Below are 26,230 nucleotides of genomic sequence, written 5' to 3'. Positions count from 1 at the left end.
CGGGTTGCCCTGAACTCAAAACCTCCTCCTACGGAGAAGAAGCGGAAGCAGTTTTCTTTGAGTGAGAAAGTAGACATTCTTCGTGAAATAGAAGATGGGAAGAAACAAGCCGTCGTGGCTAAAGAACTTGGAGTGGCGCGGTCGACGATCGCTACGATTCTCAAAGATAAAGGATTGCAGCGATGACACGGACGACGATGTCACGGTAGCACCCGAAGACCGCGACGAGTCCGTGTCGGCCACGGATGCGTTTGAATACTTGAGGAAACTCCGCATATTCATAGAAAAAAGCGGCACAGCGACCGAATCGGCGCATAAAAATGCGGACGGTCTAGAATCGTTCATGACACAGAGTTTGTCAGTGCACTTAGTTGGGCCAGTTGGTTCTGCATGTCGATGAAGTGGATGCGCTTGAGAGACGAGGACGAAGAAGAGACGGGACACACAGTGCGCACTGTGTGTCCCGTCTCTTCTTCGTCCTCGTCTTTCAAGCACATCCACTTCATCGACATACAGAGTTTGTGCTGCACCTGTCAAAAAACGATCACTGACTATTTCAAATAAACGTGCCTTGTCTGACGTTCACGTGTGCATTGTTGTGAGAAACGAGTTCAAGGACGTACCGTTGCAAAGGTAGGACGTGTGCATTACTGAAATTCTATTTCTATGGTAAACTTTTGGGCTTTCACTATAACGACCTTTCAGAATAACGAACATTTTTCCACGGTCCCCTGAAGTTCGTTATACCGAGATTTCACTGTAGACCATTTAACGTATGAAGAAAGTAATGAGAGTGTGTAAATGGTGATTTCTTGGTGTGTTCACGAGACTGCCGGGCAACTTCTGTTTTCCTCGATGATAAGAGACTGCACACGAAAGACAGAATGTCTAAACGCTTGTCGTGGTCTCTTTCTTGTCCCGTGTTCTTTATTGCACTATGGTTTATGAAGAACGATGAACAACCAACACGCCCAAATGTTGTCCCTTCGAAAATGTCTAAACATGCGGACTCAAAAAGGTCGTGCCATTTGTTGTCAATGATGCTGACTGGATCAAAAGTGACTTTTCTCCCTCAGTGTTTCTACTTGACACCACTTCGTGCACTTATTTTTGTACATCAATCGGCTACACGGTCGTTTGCTGCAACGCATAATTTTTACAGCGAAAGCTGTTATGAGATTATTTCAACGGCTGTTTTTGGTGCCGTAGTTGTCCATCACCGCCGCCGCCGGTGTCCGTAACCGCTGTTGCGTAAAATAACAAAAGAAAATTAAATAAGAAAAAATATGCAGGTGGAACGGGGTTCGAACCTGGGCCCTCTGCATGGGAGCCCAGTATTCTAGCTCAGAGCCATGCCGGTGCTTGAAACTGTTTTGCAAAACCCTATACAGGCTTCATGTCGGTTAGGAACCACATTGATATATGTAATGTAGCAGGGTAGAAGAGTAAAATAACAACCATGGCGTTACACAACGCGAATACTGTAACCAGGTGTCACACAATGCGAATTGCTCAACGAGTGGGTTGTTGAATGCTTCCAACCCATTACAAAGCGCTCTGACAGAATTCTTTGTCATCATCAGCCACAACATCAACAAAGTGCACATAATGCCTTACAGGTGTTTGGCGGATACCACAGTTCTCCGCAGAATGAAGAATAATTGCATAATTGCTGCTTCCCTACTTCACAAAAATTATGATGATTTATAGCATAGTGGGTTCATAGTGCACTTGTGCTGGTTGCCAAAGAAGCCCATAAGGCTCCCATGATCCATTTCCTCACGGTCTCAATAAGGTTCTTTCCCTCTCTCTCTCTTGCTCTCTTTCTCACATTAAAGGGCCCCTAAACCACCCAGAGGTCGAAATTTAGTTGTGGCATTGCAGTTGTGCACGAGTCTACAGCGAACGCTGGCGGAGTTGCACGCGTTGTCTCGTTTCGCTCTTTCCTTCGCTAGGCTGCGTTCATAGGCTCGTCTATCCACCTCTCCGAGCGCTCTTGCTCAGCGTCCGAGGTGTAAACGCAAAAAGCGCGCGCATCTGCGAGCAGAAAACAGGCTCTTTTCGCCAACTGACAGTCTCTTGCTCGCGACGTCACGTAATCATACAGGTGTCGTTATGACGGCTGTTGTCGATAGAGTCAAGGCACGGAGGGGAGCACGCGAGCGTCTGTTGGTTCTTTAGGGGCCTTTTAACATATGTTATAGATAAAGCTCCGTGTTTTCGGTTTTATCTGAAAAATCCGATAAACATTCGTCGGTAAAATTTTTGGCAATTCGGATATAGCCGATAAACTCGGATTTCAAGGGCCAATATGACTTGCTTCCGTTCTTTATCGAAAGGGCAAGTTCTAAGCGCTCATGGACACATTTTCTGGTTTGGCTGATTTAAAGTCTGCCGCGCATAGCTGTATTAGGCGATGTAGCTGTATTGTGCTCTGACACTGCTTCCTGCACGCAGAAGCTCGACAAGGACTTGCAACTCTCCAACCCCAAATTGAAGGCGCTTCACTTCAAAGATCCGTGCCACCTACTCAACAACGGTCTGGACGATGGACTACATTAAACGAGCTGTTCTTTTATTATTTATAATACCTTTCAATGCCATTTGGCCCTGAGGGTATTATAAATAATAAAAGACCAGCTCGTTTAATGTAGTTCACGATTTTGCTGTGCACTTTCCTGCCCTGTTGAAGTTGCCGTGGGAGCGGCGCCGTAAGTTTGGTCTTGTGTGCTTGGCCACGGGCATGTCCATCTAGTTGCTGAAAACCGTATGTCCGTCGATGTGCTTCCATTTCGTGAAGTTCTAGAAGATATTTTGGACTACTGGTGCACCATTTTGTCTTTCTTGAAACGAAGCCAAGGGAACAAAGTGTGAGCGACACTCAAGAGTCTTATTTCATCGCCTGAAGCTGTGCACAACTTACTCGTTAAGATGAGGTTTCTGAAGACCCATTCGTGTGCCCTGCTCGCAGTCATTAAGGAATTTGAGGCAGAGAGTACTCTGGCACCCCAAGTTTATTCCATATGGGGGTTAGTTTGGACGCACTCATCAGTCAATGGCATGATTCAACCGAGGTCTTCGCGTCAGATGCCACAAGTCTGCTCGACCTCCTTCACGAGAATGATCGCTTAAGGGGGGACGCGGCTTTCGTATCGCGAAAAATGGCAAAAAAATCGATTTTTTGGAAATCACATTTTCAGTTTCTGTAGCCCTTTTTATATCCGATTCCAAAATATCTTCACCAAAAACCGCGTAGAAGTGCTATAAAAAAATTGTTGCGCCTGCCGAGGTGGCGAAAGTTATTGGGGAAATCGCAAAAAAACACTGATTTTCAAAAAATCATAGCTTCGCAACGACGCCACCGGGCGCCGATATCTTGGGCTCATCGGAAAGCGCATTTCTCCGTCTTCAAATTCCCCGCCGCAGCTGGCTCCTCCCTTCGAAAACAAGCGCACAAAAAGCAAATGTTCGAAGGTCGTTTCGAGCCCTCCGATTGGCCGCGTCCGCCATGTTGCCCCAGCGCGCCTCGCCATTGGTCCGATGCTCGCTCCGGGAGATTGTCGTCTGCAGCTCGTGCGTCTCGAGCTCACGGTTGTCGAAAGTCGCGCTACTTCGTTGCGTGTTCGCAATCGCTCTGTGTTCACGGCTCGACAATAACTTTGAACAAGAACTACGTTTTAGTTTGGAGCTACTAGCGGAAGCTCGGTGGGATTACGATGGCGCGCCGCACTCGTAGCGAACATCGCAAACGCGCGTCTCGGACTGACTCTCTAGCGTTGACTCGTCGGATCCGTGGTTGGAGGTTCTGCTTATGCGCACTTCGGACGTCGTGACGAACATGATCGCAGGACGACTCTTTGTACTCGCGACCACGCATTACGTACTTTGAGACATCGGGCACCGCTGCCGGCGCGTCTACTGCTCGGAGTCGTCACTAGGCCTAACTCCGCTCACGGCGTCGGCACGCGAGACGAACCTCGAACTTTGCGGGCAAGAGCAACGCGTTAGCGGACTCGCGGCAGTGTGCTTCTTCGCAAGGAACGAAGCGCTTCCCCCCGCCGGCTTCTCGGTACAGCGGTTGGTCATTTTACGCATCGGCAGCGGACCCCACGGCCAAGCTCGTCGCGCAGCGGGCGTGCGTCGGCGTCCCGCAATGCGAGGTCAAACACGTTGCGCGCCTATTTTTCGTCGCCGCACCTAGGCATATTGCGCATCGTCACCGAATGCCGCCACCCAGCACATCGCGTGCCGACTTCCCGGGCTACGCGGCCGACCACTTAGAGGTGAAATAAAGCACTGGTGATGCAATTTAGGCGCGCTTGGGGCCGTGCTTGGTATCGCCGTAAGCGCTCATGAATCATCTGAAAAAATAAAAGCCTCGCAGAAAACCGTGTCCGCGACCGGGTGAATGATGAAGCGCATCGCAGGCGAGGTTTACAAATTAGCTTGACGAGTGAAACAGGGAGATGAATTCATATCTGCCCAGTTCGCGTCTTGAATAAACTTCTAAGGAATTCCTATTCCACCAATGTCTTGGCCACAACTGCCCGTTATTTAGGAGGAAGGGATAGGTTGCCATGATGAGAGCCGCTCTTAGTATCCTATAAAAATGATTCAATGATCAATTGCAATCAAGACTGTTAATTATGTTAATGAGAGCATGAATACAAGAAAGCTGGCAAATCATCATAATACATGACCTACTTGAATTACAATATCTTGTTTTTTGTCATGTCTATTACACCACTTCATAACTTCGTTTAAATTCATGCTACATGTTCTTTGTATATCAGAAAAGGATTTTAAGAAAAAAGAAAGAAAACAAAGGCACAACCGATGAAAGGCCACATGTGTAGGAGGTCCAACCTTATAAAACACCTTAAAGATCACAATCTTCTTGTGTTTTAGAGAAGCAAGGCACCTCAAACTAAAGACAGGGCACTCAAGAAAGTGCACATTACGGAGGACTCAAAAGATTACGACCCCAGTGCCTTTTGATGAAGTAATATCGTTGGTACAACTTTAAAAGCCGTTTTCTCAAAACGACTTTTCTTGCTTCCTGCTTCGCTTGTTCCGCTGATTTCTCACTGACCGCTGGGTCTATTTCAGTTCCGTTTTTTGTTCTATATTCCTTGAAGCACAGTTCAGGGCGTGACATTCTTGCTTTTTCAGTATGGCGTTTTGATAATTAGCTATTTGACGAGTTGCACAAAGCCTCGATGCCTGTTGCGCAGTCACCTCATGAAAAAGGAAAACTAAAAAAAATTTTGTTGCAAATAAAAAAATCTAAGAATGTCACGCCCGCAACCAGACATCTTAGAATGCATAGCACTTTGAACGAGTTTCCTATCGCATTTTTTGAGCGAGTCAGACTCGGAACAAAAGCAGAAGGTGAAATATATTGTAAATCAAAAAGTTGTAAAGATATATTCATGAAATTTCTACAGTAGCATTAAAACATTTCAAATAAGTGTGCCAATTTTCATCAAAATCCATGAAGAAATAAGAAAGTTGGTACCGAAAGCCACGTCCCCCCTTAACGACTGTCACAGACATTCACGATACTGCGCTGCTGTCGCCGAAAAGTTGATACAGACATCTGAGAGGAACCTGTGCGATCAACTCCAGCACAGCAAAGAATCATTTTGGTACTGTATTCAAATTTTGAATCCAAATGTGAGGCATGAGGTGCCCTGCGCATTCGAAACCTATGCGCCTATTTTTCAATTAGTGCTTCTTGAAACTGACGATATGAGCCAGCTCCTGAGTGATTCTTCGACCTATCAGTGCTGTGAAATATGTAAACATTGTTGAAACCCTGCCATTTTTGTTTTGTTACGACTTATCTCAGTGGCCGATAAAACACTCAGCTTTTGTTAACGGGGATTAACCGAGTTTAATAAGCGTTGGGGTACAAGAATAGGTGTGGCTACATGGAGGTAGGAATGTAGAGTGTTCAGAGGCGGGGCAGCAGCCCGCGAGCCGGAGGGCCAGACGAAACTTGATACTTCGTGAGCTCTGAGTTCGTAGAGGAGGAGGAAATAAACACAATAGGGGGAAGCGGAGAATCTCTAAGGAGCGTGCGGCTTGCGTAAGACACTGGACGCGATGGTTGCGCCATCTCTGGATCCTTGTAACATCCTTCCTTTTTTGGAATCGATCCTTCAACCTACGGTGAAATCCTCGAGCCTCTTTGGAAGCTGTATGGTTCTTCGAGGTCCGGCAGAAGTTTCAGTCTGGTTCGGTTGATCTGTCGCTCTAGTTGGCTGATTGACTTCAATGGGAAGGGCTTGCCTTGATGAATACAGTAGAACCTCATTGATACGTTCCCGCTTAGTACGATTTCCCGTCTCCTACGCTCGAAAATCTCGAAAATTAAAAATAACCCAATGCAGCTGTGTGTAATATGTTCCGGTTAATACGTTCCCGGAAAATACGATTATTCGGCAGCAACGTTCAGCACCGCGGAAAACTGCGGTCGTATGATACGTTTTGTACTCGGAAACTCTCATTCAGGTGTGCGAAAAGGGCCCTCTCATGTACTTATGAAGCGCGAAGTGGCAGGCCGCCGCGCGGCGACAGAGGTTCTCCGCAGTGCCTTTCCCCCCTCCGCGCTTTCTCTGCTTTGCTCAATTGTCCCCTCCGCGTCTCTTCCGAATTGCTCGATCGCCGCTCTCTGTTTACCACACACCGACCCAAAGGCAGGCGGCGACGCTGGCCGTCAAAATCTTCAAACGGCTTGCCGCGGAAACGCACATGCCGTCGCCGCATCGCCACCGCCGCACAACACGCCGTGACCCGTAACCATAGCAATGCCACCATTGTGCCCAGTGAATATGGCCGAAAATTTCCCCCACACTTTTCTCGCGGAGCGCATTCGTTTTTGGGTTGCTCCGCCCGGCGCAATTCCAGTCGGCGTTCGTATTTCTCTGGCTCGGCAATTCTGCCTACCAGCGGGTCGTCAGAAGCTGCCAGAAAAGATTTATTCTGGAAGATATCTGGGAGATTTCTGGTTATCAGACGCCAGAACGAGACTATGCGCGCTCGCCGCCATCTTTGTGAGGACTCGACAGACCGCAGTGCGGTCGCTTGGGGACCTCACCAACTTCACCTTCAGTTGCCATTACGCCGGACGTTATCTTTTAAAGCCCGTTTTGCCATGTGAGATGGTGCGATTACGAGTGGCGGTGAACATACCAGCGCTTGTCTCAAGACAGAACGCAAACTGATCAGCGCGAGTGTGCGACGTAGTACGTGATAGCGCGAACAACTGTCGCTTTCGGGGACGCTTGCCACTTTCGCGAGATTTCGCATATCGCGTTGCACTGCGATTGTTACGTGCACTGCGAAGAGTTGAGCTTGTTAAGCCTTTAGCGGGTGGCAGTTTTCTTCGCGGATGGGGCAAGTCGCGCGTGATCTTGCGAACGTACATGATCGTATCCCAAATGCGTATGCTCGAGAATATAACTTCTGCTCTTCGGCAAACCAAGACACGGTGGTAGCGTTGCTTTACGTTGACGCTGGTTGTCCCAGAGTTCGATTTTGCAATATTCAGGTTGTCTCGGGTTTTCAATACACGTGACCACGACGTTATTTTCGGTCAGGACCGGAACTAGCTGGCTGACCTCTGGCTGCCAGCGAGATGTCAGGAGTTCGAAAATCGAAGAGTCCCTCCATGTTTTTTGAGAAATGTTTTTTGCCCTTGCACCTCAATATGGGCTTGTCAGCCTGAATTTTTACTGAATTCGGATCGCACGTTTTCCCGGATCATACGTTTATTTTCCGCTTTTTTTTTTCGGAAACATATCAACGAGGTTCTACTGTACTCTGTTCCTTCTCGGGATGCTGTCTTCCGTCTGAACTTCATACGAACTGTCGTCAATTCTCTTGATTATGGTGCCTTTGACCTATGGTCCAGTTTTCGTCTGTCGAACTGTGACATTCTGACCTTCTCTTAGGGTCGGTAAATCCTTCGCTTGTCTGTCGTGATAGTGCGTGATTTTTCGCCTCTTCTCCTTTCTTCTTTCGCTCACATCGGCTGCTTCGGGTTGCAACAGCTCCGAAGCTGTTGGTACAGTCGTTCTAGTGCGGCGACTCATAAGCAGTTGCGCTAGACTAGCATTCAGCTCTTGCAGTGGCGTGTTTCTGTAATCAAGAAATGCCATTTGTGGGTCTGAGTGGCTTTCATGTGCTTTTTTGAGGAGCATTTCCGCCGTCTTGACGGCTGATTCAGCCATTCCATTGGAACGCGGGTATCCTGGGCTTGATGTTTTCTGTTCAAAGTTCCAGCTCTTCGTGAAGTTTTGGAATTCTTCGCTGGTAAATTGCGGTCCACTGTCGCTTATCAGGATTCTCGGGATCCCGTACCATGCAAAGTGAGTCTTTAGTTTCAGTACCGCATGGTTTGAGGTCATCGATCTGAGTTGGTCTTCTTCCCGAAAGTTGCTGTAGTAATCGACTGTAACCAAGAAATTCTTCCCTTTGAATTCGAAGATGTCACATCCGACTCGTACCCATGGATAGCGTGGTTCTGGATGGAGCAATAGAGTTTCTCTTTGCTGAGCGTGTGCGTGCTTTTGGCATATTTCACACCTCATTATGAAGTCTTTCAGTTCTGCATTCATTCCTGGCCAGAAGACGCATTCACGAGCGCGTCGGAGACAGCTCTCGATTCCAAGATGCGATCAGTGGAGTTTCACTTTGATTTCACCTTGCAAAGACATTGGGACGATTAGGCGTAAGCCCTTGAAGATCAGGTCGTCCTCAACTGTGAGCTCATCTCTGTACGTAAAGTATACGCGCACGTCTTTGGGTAGTCCACGTTTGTCCTGTGGCCAGCCTGACAGGATGACTGACTTCAGTCTTTGCAGTGAATCATCACTCAGTCGCTGCTCTAATCTTTTCCAAGGTTTCCTTTCTCACAGGAAGGTAGTGTACGACATTGATGTTTTCGTGTTCCTGTTCTTTGCTTTCGTTGGGAAGGAAGGCCCGAGATATCGTGTCAGCCAAGATTAATTCCTTTCCTGGCCTGTGTTCGATTGTGATGTTGTATCTGTGCGTCTGAAGGATCATGCCTTGCAGTAGTCTTCGAACTTGATCCAATCGTTTCTGCAGCATTGCTTGCAGTGGTTTATGATCGCCGATTATCTTAGTTTCTTTACCGAATGTGTACTGATGAAACTTGTTTAAAGCGGAGACAATGGCCAGCATTTCCTTTTCTATTTGTGCATATCGAGCTTCTGTCGGTGTCAGTGCTCTGCTGACAAAGGAGACTGGCTGTCCATCCTGAAGAGGAGCTGCTCAGCAGAGTTCAAGATCGCTCGCATCACACTGGATTTCTAGCTGCTTTCGTGGATCGAAGTAGGCCAGAACAGGAGCTCTTGTCACGGACTCTTTTCCCTTTTCGAATGCTTGTTCTTGCAGTTACCCCCAGTGCCATGGTGCATCTTCAACAGTGAGTTTCCTCAAAGGCTCCATACACGCGAAATTTCGGGCAGGAATCTGGAGAGGTAATTCATCATACCGCAGAAGCACTCCCTGGACATCAGTTGGCTTTGGCATCTGCTGAACTGCCTTGACCTTATTTGGATCAACTTTGAGTCCTTCATTGGTCAGTACGTGTCCTAGAAAGACGACCGATGTGGTTCGCAGCTGTGTTTTGTCCTTGTTGAGACTGATTCCAATTCGTCGGCATCTCTGAAGTAGGCTTTCTAACTTCCTGTCGTAGTCCGCTTGAGCATCTTTTTCATTCTCAGCCACTCCGAAGACGAGAATGTCATCTGCGATGCAGAGAACACCGGGAAGTCCCTTGAGTGCCACTTGAAGTCTCTTCTGGAATATTTCGCTGCTTACCGCGAGTAACGAGCTTTCGGAGTTTGGAAAGTAGTCAGCAAGCTTGATTCGTCATCGAGAGAACATTGCCAGTACCCCTCTCGCAAGTCCAGTTTTGAGAAAATTTTGGCTTTAGCAAGATCGGGTAAAGATCCAGGTCTGTCAACGTGTCTTCGACTTGCAGTTTTAATGCTGACAGGCACTCTGCAACTCGTTATTGCTTTCGGAAGTGTATCTGGCTTAGTGACCAAATGAACAGTTCCCGGGAGTGTTCCTAGAGTGTTTCCAAAAACGTCAGGGTATTTTTCTACTATTCCGGCCACGAGGTTATAGTCTACAGTTATCAGACCCATTTTTTCAGCTGTTGTTCTTACAATCAGAGGAGTGAGGTCTTCTTTAACCACTATAAACTCTACAGAATGTCGCTGCCCTTTCGCCGTGGTGACTTCTAGTTGAGTTTTGCCCCAGCAGCGCACTTTGCTTCCGTTCCATGTTCGCAGTGTCGTCGTGCACGGTTCTATTTGCTGTGCGTTGACGTGTTTAGCTGAGATGATGTCTACAGCTGCTTCGCTGTCCACTTGAAATTTTACTGCCTTTCCATTCACTGTGAGGAACGTGTGGATGGAGCTTGATTGGCTGCTTTGAATTGCCAAGATGGTTTCCGTACAGAGTTGCTAGAGTATTGTAGATGAAAAAACGAGCAAGGAACAACGGACACAGAAAAAGGCGGCAGAACGAAGCTCGAACTAACAACTAAAAATTGTTGCGGGAAACAAACCACTTAAAACTTCTGGCAGTCACCTGGCGCATGCACGGGCGTCGTCATAGAAGCGCAAGCCAAGCACAACACTCGGGCAAAGGCACCAATCACCAGAAATGGAGCACTTTAAGATGAGCACTTCCTTGTCACTGAGGCTTAGAGAAGTGGCTCTAGCGTTGCAGTGAAAAAGGCTTCTCATCATGGAGGCTGAACATCTGCTCTTGCTTGCAACCACATTGAACTGCTTTGTTTTGAACTAATAAGTGGTATATTGTACTTTTCAATGTGGTTTGAGGCAGACTTCGAAGAAATTAATTTCATGTATGCTTTAAGGGGGGACGCGCCCTTTGAAAATCGAAAAATCGCGAAAAACTCGGTTCTTGAAAAACCGTATATTTGGGCTGTACGTATTACAAACGACCTTTCCTGTAATTATGAACGCCTAAAACATCGTAAAAGTACGTCAAATCGGGTAATAACGAGCAGCGGCAGCTGCTGCGCCGGCCAAAGAAGCGCCGAAACAAGCCCAACTTCGAGCGAGCACCGTTCCCGCGCCGTTCAACCGATCGGCGCCATCTTGGTTTTGTTTTGTTCGTGAATTCCTGCGCATTTCTTTACCGCCCGCGGCGGTAGGGGTGGTGGCGTGGCCGAAGCATGATTCGCTTATGATTGGGGGGGGGCTCGCAGAGGTTTGAGTTTCCCGCGTCTCGACGCGCAGCTACCATTGGACTAAGCGCGCGCTCCTCGAGAGAGTGGGGAACGCGCGGCTGCCAATAGCAGCCGCGCGCGATGACGCGATGGCCTTCTCCGCGGCTTGCTCCGTGCGTCGTCGGTTGCGACTAGTGCTAGCGCTTGCTTCGTTCTTTGCTGCCGTCGTCACCGTCGTGCAGCCAGCCTTTGTTATCGCAGCTTCGCATTTCGTTATCGCTCGCGGCACTTTCTGAACTCTACACCGTGTTTACGATATCGCATCCTGCCCGCCGACTAAGAAGTCTCATGTGCCTGCGATCGTTGTGTTATCGGACACGCCGCTGGTCACGGTACACGCGTTCGGTGGATTGGTGCGCTGAATCGTTATATAAACTGTGTTACCGTGGTCAAGCGCACCTCCAACAACGATTATGACGGCCCTTTTCACAGCGAAGCAACCTCTGTATCGGTAAAGACGATTGCATCGACGGTGTCAGCCCTCGTATCTCCAGTGTGCGCCAGCGGCACGTGAATGCATAGTTGAAATGAGCTTGGCGTCTCGAATCAACCTCGGCGATCGCAACCACGACTCGTATAAAAAATAGAAAAAAGCCAGTAAAGGTGGCAAAGAACAGAAATCAATAAAAACGCATTTTCTTTAATCTACAGGGTCATTTCAGACCAAGATATGTGATCGAAACTTTCGAAGCCCAATATCTCGAAATGACTTTTTTGGCTGGTGATACTGCTTAGTCGAGAGATATCTCTGGAACCATTCATCCGATTTCCGACAGGTTTTTTTTATTATGAACCTGAATAAATCGCCCAAACAAAGACAAAGCCGCTTTTTAAATTTATTGTGTCTGTAATTTGTGATAATTAATTAAAATTTCATTGATAAAAGCCAAATGGCAAACACTAAATCCAGTGCCCTGCTAAAAATTTTCAGCAAGGAAATTTTAAAAATGAGCTTTGTCTTAGTGTAGAGCACCCATCCAGGAATCATCATAGTGAATTTCACAGTGCTAGCACATTTACCAAATTCACCAGAGCCTGACTAAGAAACCCATGTGGACTATCCTGATAAATGGCTGTAACTTGGGAACCAGTGAGCATAAATGCATGAAATTTTGGGGTTATTCAAATGGCTTTGCTATTAGCCTACCCTGAAAATTTCAATAGGATATCTCAACAAACAAAAAAGTTGCCCTTCCAAGGTAGCCTCCCCCCTTAAACCCCAGTACTGGTTTGGTTTGATATCCTGCGTTTAAATGCTTTGCTCTCGGCTGGCAAAATATTTTTTGGTTTGGGTATGGTGCCTGTGGATGCATAATCAATTTTCATTCAGCACAACGGCTCGTCTGCTGTGGCTTTATAACAAGATTTTTCAGTATCTGTTACAATGCTCATGGGGCTATTGTCATTCTACTTGTACAGTGACTAGCTTATTGTCGAGCATGATTACAGTATCGTGTTTGCACAGAAAGCATTGTATACTTTTTAAAGGTGCACCCAACAACTATCTGTGGGTCTGTAATTAAACCAAAGAACGGCATGAAATGTTTCCTTGCTTGCCCTATGCTATATCCTATGCATGTTGCTAATAAACAGCCATGTATAATGCAAGCATTATGGTCTTTCATCAGAGGATGGTAAAAGTTGTGCATACACAACAAATGAAACAATTACCTGCAACTTGCGGCAGGTTGCAATCAGTATGACAGCACGCGTTCTATCCAGTCATGTGATTGCTGTGCCAAGAGGTGAAACCTGCTACATCCTGCTACATCTTGGCAGAAATTTTATTATTTGCACCACAAGACGTCGTTTTTGCGTTCTTTCGGTGAGAAACGCAACGGCAGGCGCTCGAAATCTATGGGTCACCGCTGCAATTTCGAATGGTCATCGTGCTATGTAGTCGAAGTAGTTGCTGGGCGCAAGCCTTCTAAACAATTTCAACTCTCTCGTATTGAGAAACTTACTGAGTTAGATTTGAACTCGCCCATACTGTGAAACTTGCTGGGTTGGTTTTCTGTTACTACTAGACCCTACCGTAGGTCGGCAAACTCACTCATGAGTCGACTCACTCAGACTCAGATCGAGCCGTGAGTCTGAGTCTGTATGAGTCAGGCTGAGTAATATTTTCGTGAGTCCGAGTCCGAGTGAGTCTGGTTGAGAAAAATTTCAGTGATTCTGAGTCCGAGTGAGTCTGAATGATAAAAATTTAGGTGAGTCTGAGTTCCAGTGAGCCCTAAGGGCAAAATATATTTCATGAGTGAGTCTGAGTGAGCTCCACATTTATTTGCCGACCTATGGTTCTATCTACTCAACTTCAGCATTGCTATCAGCCATATGATGACTCATGTTTATACTTACGTCTATTCACACATACTTCAATGCACTAGCGTTCATATGCCATCTCAACATTTATTGATCAGAAGCGTCAGATACGGAGGGGTCTAGGGAAGGAGGGTTTGGCCTCCCTCTGCAAAATCTTTAATGGGAAGTTGCTGATAAAATATCCCGTGTGAATCATCTCTTTCGATAAAAATGTCCTTACTGCATTGTAATCATTGATAACTCGTATTTGAAACTATGAGATGGAAATGCGCCAAGTAGAACACTAGTTAAATGAGATACTGATGTTAAAGAGCATTGACACTACGGTCGAAAAAGTAAATTATGTGCTCATGGACTCATGAGTCGACTCACTCAGACTCAGAGCCGTGAGTCTGAGTCAGAGTGAGTCCGAGCAAGCAATATTTTGGTGAGTTTGAGTCTGAGTGAGTCCGGTTGAGAAATATTTCTGTGAGTCTCGAGTCCGAGTGAGTCCGAATGAGAAACATTTAGGTGAGTCTGAGCTCGAGTGAGTCCTAAAGGCAAAATATATTTCATGAGTGAGTCTGAGTGAGCTCCACATTTTTTGCCGACCTATGGACCCTACTGTGAGATAAGGTTATTGAGTCCAATAAAATAGTTTCCAGCTATGGTGGATACAGACAGATGTATCCACATTACAGACAGACGTATATTAATGATGTAGTTGTTCGTTGACGGCAGTGTTACTTGACTGACTGTATTGATTACAGTAAATCAGTACGAGTATGTAAATCTGACAGTTTAATTTTTTTTTTATTTGTTCTATTCGTTCTAGTTTACTTCTAAAGTTTTTCATGCAGGGTGCCTATGTTTTAATGCCATACAATGGGCAGAGTTTGTCAACAATACCACCTGCTATACTCGTGGACAACTTTTCTTGGCGATGAAGGCAAGGCTGCAGAGCCGAACCATGCCTGTGCTGCCGCTGAATAATACAGTCCCACAACTGCGACCATGTTTCCTGTCAAAACGACATTACTTTATTTTCTACGGGACACTCTTTCAAAAGAGGGTCAGTGTGCACCAAGGAGATATTTATATTTGTTTTACCTTATGCAGTTTCATTTCGCATTTTTGTGCCTGTGAAAACGTTGCACCCTTTTATGTGCACTGCACAGTCAGAACGGCGTCTTCCGTATTCAGGTGAGCTCTAGTCACCGTCGAGCTTTTCCGACGACTCACCGAAGGAGCTTGTGACGAATTGCACAAACAAATGGCTGTCTAAGCCTGTGACGGCCGCTCGAATAATCAGACGGTTGCCACAGGTGATACGGAAGTTTCACAAACCAAAACTAAATTCGAAATGTGTTAAACCGGACTACTTCGCGGAGCAGTACATGTGCAGTAGCTCCGCTCCCGTACCATTTCGTTCAATGCCAAGAAAAGTTGTCCGCGCGTATATGCAGTGATTGTCAATTCGCTGAGAAGGCATGGTGTCCCAGTATTCCACTATATATCTCTGCTTGGATTCCCGACCTTGGCAACTGTACAGGTCAAGCAGCTTGTCAAACGTACTCCCCCATCACCGTAAATTTTGTCGATCACACATTAAATAACGAGAACAAAGGTCCAGTTACAAAACCCTTATTAATAGGGGTGTGCGAATAGTGAAATTTCATCTCGAATCAAATAGTGCCAAATAGTGGCCAAAAATGTTGAATACAACTCGAATATCGAATAGTCTCAAAGCGTGCACCGCCAGTTACGGCAAGACAAAAAAAATCAAGGAAGCTACGGCGTGGTGACAGCTTGCGTGCTTGTTCGGGAGTCTTTCTTTTTTTTCTTTTTCCAGCTTTTTCCAACCATGTTAATAGAAGAGCTGCCATTCTAGTCAGCAGTGCCACTTTTAACTTCCTAATAATGGGTGACAGAGGGTGGTATAGTAGATAGCTTCATTTTTTCTATGGCCGTGCAATACGGCTCATCTGACAATGGTCACGTTATTCTGCTCCATCGCCATGGGTGCTCTGGGCCCGAAAATCTTCGGGCGCCCGCCCCCGCAGGGGCGTCTGCGCAAGCAGGCGTTTGGTGTGTAGCGACACCACGGACCCGAGCTAAAGGGGGGGTTTCGACACCCTCCCACGCCTAGCCGTGCGTGGCTTTGCCGTGTCCGGGGAAAAGGGGATCCTGGGGGTTGAGCCAATGCTGGGTGATTGGACCTTTAAGGCCCCCCAGCGGCGGCAACACACCCCTTTGGCCCCGGCTTCACGTAGACGGCACCCCCGGATTGACCCGCCCGGGGGGAATCGGCAGTCGCCTTTTCCTGTCTCTCCCCTCACATCTTCGTCTTTTATCTTTCTTTAAATCCTTCCTGTCCTCTACTCTCTTCCATTGACTTCAGTGTGTCCTGGCGGCAAGGGTTAACCTTGTGTGGCTACCCAACCTAGGGTAAACCATATTGGGTTATAGTAACGTTGCACTACTGGCGTTGCGCAGACTTGTACACATGTTCTGACATGCCCCCTTGTTGGGCTCCGTGGTGGGTGGTAGGCGCCGTTACTGAAAAATCCACTTTCTCATGGGATCCTCGACCCCTTCATCAACCGATCGTGCCCCGAAAAGGGTACGCACCGAGGCAACTTCACTCCTCTGGCCCAAAAACAAAGAAACCTTCCCGAAATTCTATGTCCTCCACTGCGAACAATCGTAAACGAAAGCTAAAGCCATCTCACCCTTTCTTGTTGCCAAGTGCCTAAAGAAGACCATTGGAACCGGTTATAAGGCCACAAAGATGGCAAGTGGAGATCTGCTCCTTTAACTAAAGGATAAGGAACAGTACAATAAACTCTCGCACCTTGTAGCCTTTGGTAACATACCTGTCTCTGTGAGCGCACATCGTACCATGTATACAGTGAAGGGCGTGGTATCGGACGAAGATTTGATGACACTGAATGAAGAACTCGATGGATGGAAAGAACAAGGTGTGACACATGTCCAACGCATCACAATCAGACGTAACAACAACGAAATACCAACGAAGCACTTGATACTCACCTTCAGTTCAACCACCCTACCCGAAACTCTTGAAACTGGATATGTGAAACTCAATGTCCGACCGTTCATTCCAAACCCGAGGCGTTGTTTCAAATGCCAGCGCTTTGGACATGCATCCCAGAGCTGCCGAGGGCAGCTGACTTGCGCTAAGTGCGGCACAACTGGTCACAGTGCTGACGACTGCAATCATGACGAGGTCCTTTGTGCAAACTGCGACGGAAGCCACCCTGCATACTCCAGAGCGTGCCCAGCCTAGAAGAGAGAAAAAGAAATAATCACTATAAAAGTTAAGGAAAACATCACGTTTCGGGAAGCAAGACAACGGATCTCGTCAATATTTCCACTAAAAACACATTTCGCCGAAGTGGTGCAACAAGGGGCGGCACCAAAACGGCCCCTGGCGGTAGCCCGGAACACGCCTAGCGTGCCCAGGCTAACGCCACTTGCCCCTTCGGTTGGAGCAGCTAGCGCTGCCCTGCCCACATTCAACCTGTTCACACCAGCGGCCTCCACAAGCTCTGGCAGCAGCCAGGGCAATCACGAGGCCAAGGGGGTCTTATCGACCTCCAGCTCGGTCCACCGAGGCGAGGTCTAAGAGACGCACAGACCGCTCTGTCGAGCGGGTGTCCAGTGCCTCGCAAGAGGCTATGGACACTACGTCAAGCCAAGCGGCGCAGGAAGCGCCGAAGGAGCGGTGAGCTTCTCTCGACCGCTCCAAAAAGGACAAAACACCAATTACAGAGCCTAACAAAGGCCCCGTAAAATGAGCCAATCTTCGTCCTCTTTACACACAGCACCCTTTTTCCCATCTTGGACAACATCATGCAATGGAACGTAAGAGGACTACTTAGAAATCTAGACAATATCCAAGAACTTCTGAGTAAGGTCAACCCGAAAGTGCTGTGTGTGCAAGAAACACACCTAACTTCAAAACACACGAACTTCCTCCGGCAATACATTACTTTCCGAAAAGACCGCGAGGATGCTGTTGTATCGTCGGGCGGTGTGGCCATTATAGTTGATAGAAGTATAGCATGCCACCATTTGAAGCTCCAGACGGCCCTTGAGGCAGTGGCTATTCGAGCTGTACTTTTTAACAAACTCATTACCATATGTTCCGTGTATATACCACCACATCATCTGCTTCACAGACGCGATTTAGAATCATTATTAGATGAACTCCCAGAACCCTTTTTGATTCTAGGTGATTTTAATGCACACAATGTCCTCTGGGGCGATCCTCGCTGTGACGCTCGAGGACATCTCATTGAACAGCTCCTTTTTTCGTCTAGTTTATGTCTTTTAAATAAGAAGGAGCCTACGTATTTTAGCCTTGCAAACAACTCATACTCCTCCATAGATCTTAGCATCTCATCACCTTCCCTTTTACCCGTCTTTGAATGGAGCGTTCTGAAAGACCCTTATGGGAGTGACCACTTCCCAATCATCCTGAGTACGCCGACCAAAGAACAACTGCCCCCGCAGGTTCCTCGATGGAAGGTTGACTCAGCTGATTGGGAACGGTACAAAACCCTTGCGCACATGACATGGACTGAGCTGTCCGCTCTGACCTTAGATGACGCTGTCATGTATCTTACAGCTTTTATTCTTGACGCCGCATCAAAATGTATTGCCCAAACAAGCGGCCTGGGTTCTAAGCGGCGAGTTCCATGGTGGAACGATGCATGTAGAAAAGCGCGGATGAATCGGAACAAAGCGTGGGCGTTGTTTCGTGACTCCGCAACAGCAGAAAACCTGGAACATTTCAAGGAGGTCAAATCGCAGGCAAGGAGAACGCGCCGACAAGCCAGACGAGAAAGCTGGACAAAGTTCATATCGAGTATCAACTCGTACACAGACGAGGGAAAAGTGTGGAATAAGGTGAAGAAAATTAACGGCCAACAAACGTACTCCCTGCTATTAGTAAATAGCCTCGGAGAAAGCCTGGAGGATCAAGCTAATTTTCTTGGCACACGTTTTTGAACACATATCGAGCTCCTCACACTACTCCGAAACCTTCCAAAAGTACAAAGCATGAATAGAACAACAGAAGTTGGAAAGAAAATCTGCAAAAAATGAGGCGTACAACGAACCATTCTGCTTAGCAGAACTGCAAACAGCACTGAACTGCTGTAACACATCTACCCCAGGTTCTGACTGCGTAATGTACGAAATGTTGAAGCAACTACCCTCTGAAACGCAAAAAACTCTCCTCACTCTCTACAACTTTATATGGCTCTCGGGTGTGATCCCCTCTTCTTGGAAGGAGGCTGTTATAATCCCTATTTTGAAACAGGGAAAGGATCCCTCTGCTGTATCAAGTTAGACCCATAGCGCTAACAAGTTGCCTTTGCAAAGTATTTGAAAAAATGATTAATTGCCGCTTACTACACTTCCTTGAATCAAATTGCTCGACCCATACCAGTGCGGGTTCAGAGAAGGCCGATCCACCACCGATCATCTCATACGTATCGAGGCATGCATACGTGAAGCTTTTGTTCATAACCAGTTTTTCCTATCTGTATTCCTCGACGTGGAGAAGGCCTATGATACGACGTGGAGGTTTGGTATACTGAGAGATCTCTCACACATAGGTATATGCGGTATATGTTCAATGTCATTGAAAGCTATCTGTCTGATCGCACATTCCGTGTTCGAGTGGGCAATGTTTTGTCCCGAACATTTATACAGGAAACCGGAGTGCCACAGGGTGGGGTGCTCAGCTGTACGCTCTTTATTATAAAAATGAATTCTCTTCGTCTGTACATCCCAAGTAGTATGTTTTATTCAGTATACGTTGACGACCTGCAGATAGGTTTTCAATCGTGCTCTCTTGGGATCTGAGCGACAGGTTCAGCTTGCTCTTAACAAGGTGTGCAAATGGGCTGATGAAAACGGGTTCAAATTGAACCCACAGAAAAGCATCTGTGTTCTTTTTTCACGAAAAAGAGGCTTGTACCCTGATCCTGAAATATTCATGAAGGGTAAGCGTTTGCCCGTAAACACAGAACATAAGTTCCTACGTATAATTTTGGATGCGAAGTTAACCTTTGTACCGCACATAAAACACCTTAAGAATAAATGCATGAAAACAATGAATATCCTAAAGGTGCTGTCACAAACAACGTGGGGCAGCGACAGAAAGTGCTTCATGAATCTGTATAAAAGCCTTGTACGCTCACGCCTTGATTATGGGGCGATAGTCTATCACTCTGCCAAGCCAAGCGCTCTAAAAATGCTGGACCCAGTTCACCATCTAGGTATCCGCCTCTCCACAGGTGCCTTTAGAACAAGCCCTGTTGAAAGCCTTTATGTGGAATCAGACGAGTGGTCACTCCATCTGCAGAGAATGTATTCTTCTTTCATATATTTTCTTAAAGTGAATGCGAACAGTCAGCACCCTGCATATTCCACTATCAACGACCTGTCCAGCTCTCAACTCTTTCGCAATAGGCCCACAATAACACGCCCTTTCCCACTGCGCGTTAGAGAGCTAGCTGAAGAAACAAATGTCCCACTGCTTGAATACCACCCTATTCCCCCCGCAATGCAGCTCCCGCCATGGCAGTGGCAGCTTATAGACTGCGACACATCCTTCGTAGCTGTTACAAAGCACGCGCCCCTTATACACATTCGGATGTATTTCCTAGAGCTGCAACATAAATATAACTGCCCAGAATATTATACTGATGCATCCAAGTCCCATGCTGGCGTGTCATATGCAGCGGATGGCCCATCTTTCTCGGATGCCGGCGTTTTACCCACTAGCACAAGCATTTTCACAGCCGAGGCTTACGCGTTATTCGTAGTCGTTAAAGGGACACTAAAGGCAAATAACAATTTATGTCAGAGTGAAAGTCCAAAGTATGACAACTTCTAAAAGGGCAATATTATCAACAGTAGTGCCCTACTTACCGAGAAATTAAGCTAAATGTATCACATAATGAGCGCCACGAGTGGGACATTTTCGAAGTGATCCCGATGACGTATGGAAGTCGGCCTACAATAAATCATTAGTAATCAAACTAGCAGCAGTAAAAAAAGAACCTTCCGAGCATCAAAAGACGTAATAAAATGCTGTTTGTTCGTTTCCGCTTGATTCATGAAAAAAAAAGAAAACATCCGTGGCGTTTCCATGGGGAACGGCGCGCGTGGTTCAAAGGTTCCGTTTTCGCCGAACTGCGCGTCGCCCGTCTCAGTGGTAGTTTTGGGATCGCGTACTGCCCGCGTGTGTTTTGCGCGCTCGTGAAAGTCTCTCTGACAGAAAGTTAGACAAAATGCCGCATGAGCTTCGTCGCTCGACACCGCACTGCTGGTTTCCTCGCTGCTTTTGGGCTCGGGCTCGGGAGAGTCGCTGCCGAGGCTGCTATCGTAGTACGCAACGACGCCGGCACTACAAGCCCTCAGCAGCATACCGCGTTCATCGGGGCTCTAGTCACTCAATTAGAGCCCAGCGTCGCGAGCCAATGTCTCGTTGTCAAGTTCTCCGTCCACATCCATTGCGGCGATTGCGGCAAGCTTCGATGGCTTCGATGGCCGTTGTTGCTACTGTGGGTCCTGCTACTTCCGCTCTGCTGCTACTAGTGCCGGCGGCCGCGCAGTAAAAGCGGGCAACGTTGGGCACGGCAGCAGTGATGTATGAGAGTCGTATTTTCAGGCGGGAGATTTGAAGCGCGCTAACGCGATGCGGACCACTAAAAACGTGATTTTATTTCAAAATAAGCACTTCCTTGGCACAAAAGCAGCACTACGAGGTTTCTGGACTGCTATTTCAACAATCAACGTCGACTTAATATTTGCCTTTAGTGTCCCTTTAAACACATTAAAGAATTGAATACACCAAGGGTAGTTATATACACTGACTCCTTGAGTGTCGTGAAAGCGCTGAAAAATCTGAAAAAACATAGAAATCCGGTAATTATGTCCCTCTACTCAATACTCTGCGCGGCGTATGCGTCCAAGCAACATATTGTCGTGTGCTGGGTGCCAGGGCACCGTGACATCGCAGGAAATGTGTTGGTTGACCAGCTGGCCACGTCAACCAACGTAAGCGCTGCAGTCTCTGCCGTTGCTGTCCCCGTGATGGACCTAAAACCAAACATACGGAAAAAGCTCAGGGCTTACTGGCAAAAGTTATGGGACCTACAAACGCATAACAAGTTATACCTGATCAAACCACGCCTCGGTAACTGGCCACCTACATCAAAAACACGCCGTACAGAGGTCACTCTCTGTCGGCTTAGAATAGGACACACACACAGCACACACACACACACACACCTTGTGTCCGGTGGTGACCCACCCAGCTGTGACAGATGTGGCCATCCACTTACCGTACATCACATACTCCTTGAATGTTCTGAGCTAGAGGCTTACAGAAAAAAACACTTTCCACTGGCGTTCACACAACACATACCCCTTCATCCAGCGATGTTCATAGGTAGAGAACCTCTTTTTAAATACGATACATTGAATGCGTTTTTAAAGGACATACGTACTTTTCATGTCATCTACGCAGGTGATCCGTAGCACGGCCTCCTAAGGGAGGCTGCTGCTGCGGATGCTACATCAAAAGAGAGCACCTGCCTCCAGGCCCTTAGGACCAAGGACGCTGACGAGGCATCCGTGCTAGTACAACCTCTATATTTTAGCGTCATGATCACCTAAAACTCATCCTCACCATGCACGTTTCACTCCACTCTCATGATTTTATTACATATATGTTTTACGCACCTTTAGTGCGCAGAATCTTAGGCCCTTATACAGCCACTAAACATCATCATTGTTCCCATCCGACACCGTTTCCTGGTGCTCTTTGGCCATCAATAGCCCTTGCGCCATTAAACAACATATATCATCATCATCATTGGGCACCCGTTCACAGCAGCGTTTTGATTGCACGTCGAAACGATGGGAGTTTCTGATACAACGGAGTTTCTGAACGAATGGTCAGTGCGGCAGTGGCAACTGCGCAACGTGAACACATTTTCGCATCTGAAACCAATCATCAAGGGTTTTGCAGGCCAAAGTGTGGATGTTTTACGGCCCTTGTGGCATATGCGACCGAACTATGCAAGAAGTCCGGAAGCGAAGTTGAGAAGGGCTTGCCACTTTTCTTGTCTGGCTTGTTTTTTACGTGCTGAAATAACATAATCTCCTCTAAGGTAAGCATGCGCTCACTTTCGAACCAGGAAATCGGTGAAAGTTTTTTACGAAAGGCCTATTGTAACGACGTTAGCGTTAGTTTTAGCCACCCCACCTTCACCAAGTTGCACCATTGGCCTTTTTCGCGTTTTAGATATTCGTACTGTTGAATTATTGCAAAGTTCGAATACTAGCTGTTCGAAAGTCGAATTGAATTATTCGATTAGGTAGTATTCGATTAGAATTTGAAACTCTAATATTTGCACACCCCTACTTATTAACCACTGATTGACCAGGACGCTAACCGTTCTGTACATAAAGCACAACAGCAGACACTTCTCCACACAATGAAGGTCTAGGTTGTATTAAAAGCATGAATGTAATAAGACTTTTTTTTTGGAAAGTGTTATGTATGCATAACGGTAGTTTATTACCAGCTGACTTAGCTGGGTACAAAGCGTTGCCAAACAAGAGAAGGAATGAATCGTCCGTCAGAGCTACTGTTTACACCACACCCAAGGGCGGCGCCACGGGCGCTCATGGTTGCCAACCTTATTCACTGGTGAATACACAACATCCCTTCCCCCTTACGGAATGTAGTCCCGGTAACGCTGAGGGGCTTTCCTCTCATGTCGAGGGTATCTAGAAGCCTCGGTTGTTGGAAGTTGGCTGGAAGAGCTGTGCTCCTGTGAAAAGCTTCCAGGTACATCAGGACCGTCGGGTCCAGGGGCGGGACTGCTAGGTGGACTTGATATGGGTGAAGTGTCACTCAATCTTGGCAGTGGTGGGTCCTGGCCAGTCACAGCGAGGTCATCACCATCGGCTGAGTTCCCACAAGTATCACTGTCAGCTTCACCGAGGTCCAGTGGGCTGGCCCGGTTGCGGAGCTGATCGACGTGTCTTCGCCATAAGCTACCGTCGGACAGACGAACTTGGTAAGAAAGGGGTCCGGTGACTGAAGCAATGGACCCAGGGACCCACTTGGTGCCACCTTGATAGTTCCGTGCATACACAGAGTCGCCTGGATACAAATGCCGAACACGTTGAGAACCATCGCTAAAGTAATGCTGAAGGGACGATCCAACCATGTGAAAGTCTGGATGCAGACGGTCAATGGCCGATCGCAGTCGTCTCCCCATCAACAGTTCAGCGGGACTCTTCCCTGTAGTTGTACTGGGTAAAATGTGCTGGCCCAGCAAGAAACGAGACAGCTTGGTGGCCCAGTCTCCCTCCGACAACTTACGCAGGACTTGTTTCGTCTCCTGAACCATCCTCTCTATCTGACCATTCGATGAGGGGTGATAGGGCGCGACTGTAATGTGCCTAATTTGGTTTCTGTTTGCAAACTCGGCGAATTCTTCTGACGTGAACGCAGTTCCATTGTCCGACACTAACACTTCGGGAATGCCAAAATGAGCAAACATTGACCGAAGTTCTTTAAGAACGGCTCTTGTCGTCATCGATTCCATCAGGGAAACTTCCAGCCACTTGGAATGAGAATCGACGACTAGCAGAAACACTTTTCCCTTGAAGGGACCGGCAAAATATATGTGCAAACGTGACCAAGGGTTCTTAGTGAATTCCCATGGGTGCACCGGTGCCTTACTGGGAGCTTGCCGAGTTTCTTGGCATACTTTGCAGCCAGCTACCTTGCGCTCTATGTGATTGTTGATGACCGGCCACCACACGGTGCTGCGTGCAAGACCTTTCATCCGTACTACGCCTGGGTGCGTGGTGTGTAGGATGTCTAGGACCTGGGCCTGTGCAGAACTTGGAATCACAACACGAGACCCCCACAGCACACAATTTCGGTAGGTGGACAGTTCGTTCTTCCTGGCCACCAAAGGACGGAATTCCTCGGGCACCTTCGTGGAAGGCCAACCTTGCAAGATCCAGCGATGTACCCGCGACAGAACAGGGTCTGTACGCGTCAATGCTGCGGTCTTGGTAGAACCCAGAGGAACTTCTGGCACTGCTTCAAGCAGCAAAATGTCTCCCAACGGTGGCTCGTGCTCATGCCTGACAGGAAGCGGAAGACAACTGAAAACGTCGGCATGTGGCAACTTGGAGCCTGGTACGTACAAAAGTTCGTAGTTGTATGCAGAAAGTTGCAGACTCCTGCGCAACATCCGAGGTGACAATACGGTAGGAACTGGCTTGGCTTGGTGCAGGAGGCCTAGCAATGGCTTATGGTCTGTCGAGAGTTGAAACTTCCGACCAAAAATATACTGGTGGAATTTCTTAACTCCGAATAGCAAAGCCAGAGCCTCCCTGTCTATCTGCGCATAGTTGCGCTCTGCTTTTGATAAGGTTCTCGAGGCGAAGGCCACTGGTCTTTCAGCACCATCTTCACCCACTTGGCTCAGTACCGCACCCAGCCCGCACGGAGACGCATCGCAGGCCAGCCTTATGGGACGTGTCACATCATAGTGTGCTAAGACGGCTGATGATTCCAGCAGGCTCTTGGCATCTTGGTATGCCTTCGCTTCCGCCTCGGTCCAACTCCATGCCTTGTCCTTGTCCAGGAGGCGGTGAAGTGGTTCCAACACATGTGACGCTCCTTTCAAGAAACGGCCATAAAAATTTAAGGCTCCCAAGAACGACTGCAGCTCCTTGTTCTTCGGTTCCGGAGCTTGCTTGATGGCTTCCACTTTTTCACGCAAAGGACTTACTCCGTCCTTGTTGACACGGTACCCCAGGTACGTCACTTCCTTGTCCCTGAATGCACACTTCTCGGTGTTCAGGCGAAGCCTGTCGTCTTGGATACGCTGCAGCACTTTGCGCAGCCGTTCGTCATGCTCAGCAACTGTTCTTCCGCCAATTAGGATGTCATCCAGAAAGCACTGAACCCCTTCCAGTCCGTTCAATAGTCCTTCCATATAACGTTGAAAGATGGCTACGGCGACTGCCACACCAAACTGCAATCGCGTCACCTTGAACAGGCCTTGTGCGTTGTCACGGTCTGCAGCATGGCGGTGTCCTCATCGACACAGAGTTGCTGATAAGCTTGATCCAAGTCCAGCCGAGAAAACACTGCACATCCTCCCAGTCTTGCGAGCAGTTGTTGTTGCATAATAAGTTGACACTTATTATGTCACGTATCTCGGGAGCGCTTGCAATGTGTGATGGAGTTGGGAGAGAGAGCGAGGCCGGAGACCGTGGCGTCACTGCAAACAAACTTTATATAACACAACACTGCAAACAAGAAGTTAACACCAAAAATTTACATCAAAATGTAACGTTAGAAAAAGTGACGCTATAGCGCGCAATCTCTAACAAATCGCAAAGCCTACAGGCTATGCTTAACTCCTATAGACTCCAAAGTCTGGCCACTATGGCGCCTCAGTCTCGCTACGCGAATCGAACGTTCTTACGGTTCGTGTTGCCCGTCGCCTCGATTCGATGCGAAGATCGACGCCCTGCCCAGTCGTC

At 47.6% G+C, this 26,230-nt stretch overlaps 2 protein-coding genes across 2 annotated transcripts in view; both read right to left on the bottom strand.

Annotated features, from left to right (window-relative positions):
- LOC119404032 (cytochrome c oxidase assembly factor 7 homolog) overlaps nt 1-26,230 on the bottom strand; it is a 611,270-nt gene that overhangs the window by 141,382 nt on the left and 443,658 nt on the right. The gene's annotated exons all lie outside the window — the stretch shown is intronic.
- LOC119405936 (uncharacterized protein K02A2.6-like) lies at nt 23,386-25,677 on the bottom strand. The gene has a single exon (XM_037672761.1). It carries the CDS (start codon nt 25,675-25,677, stop codon nt 23,386-23,388), a length of 2,292 nt encoding a protein of 763 aa, XP_037528689.1.

The sequence above is a fragment of the Rhipicephalus sanguineus genome, chromosome 9 (genome assembly GCF_013339695.2).
Source record: "Rhipicephalus sanguineus isolate Rsan-2018 chromosome 9, BIME_Rsan_1.4, whole genome shotgun sequence".
Lineage (NCBI taxonomy): Eukaryota > Metazoa > Arthropoda > Arachnida > Ixodida > Ixodidae > Rhipicephalus > Rhipicephalus sanguineus.
This window is presented reverse-complemented; position numbering and strand designations above follow the sequence as displayed.

Excerpts from the sequence above, each read along its gene's own strand:
- LOC119405936 (XM_037672761.1), bottom strand. The coding sequence starts at position 25,677 with ATGGAAGGACTATTGAACGGACTGGAAGGGGTTCAGTGCTTTCTGGAT.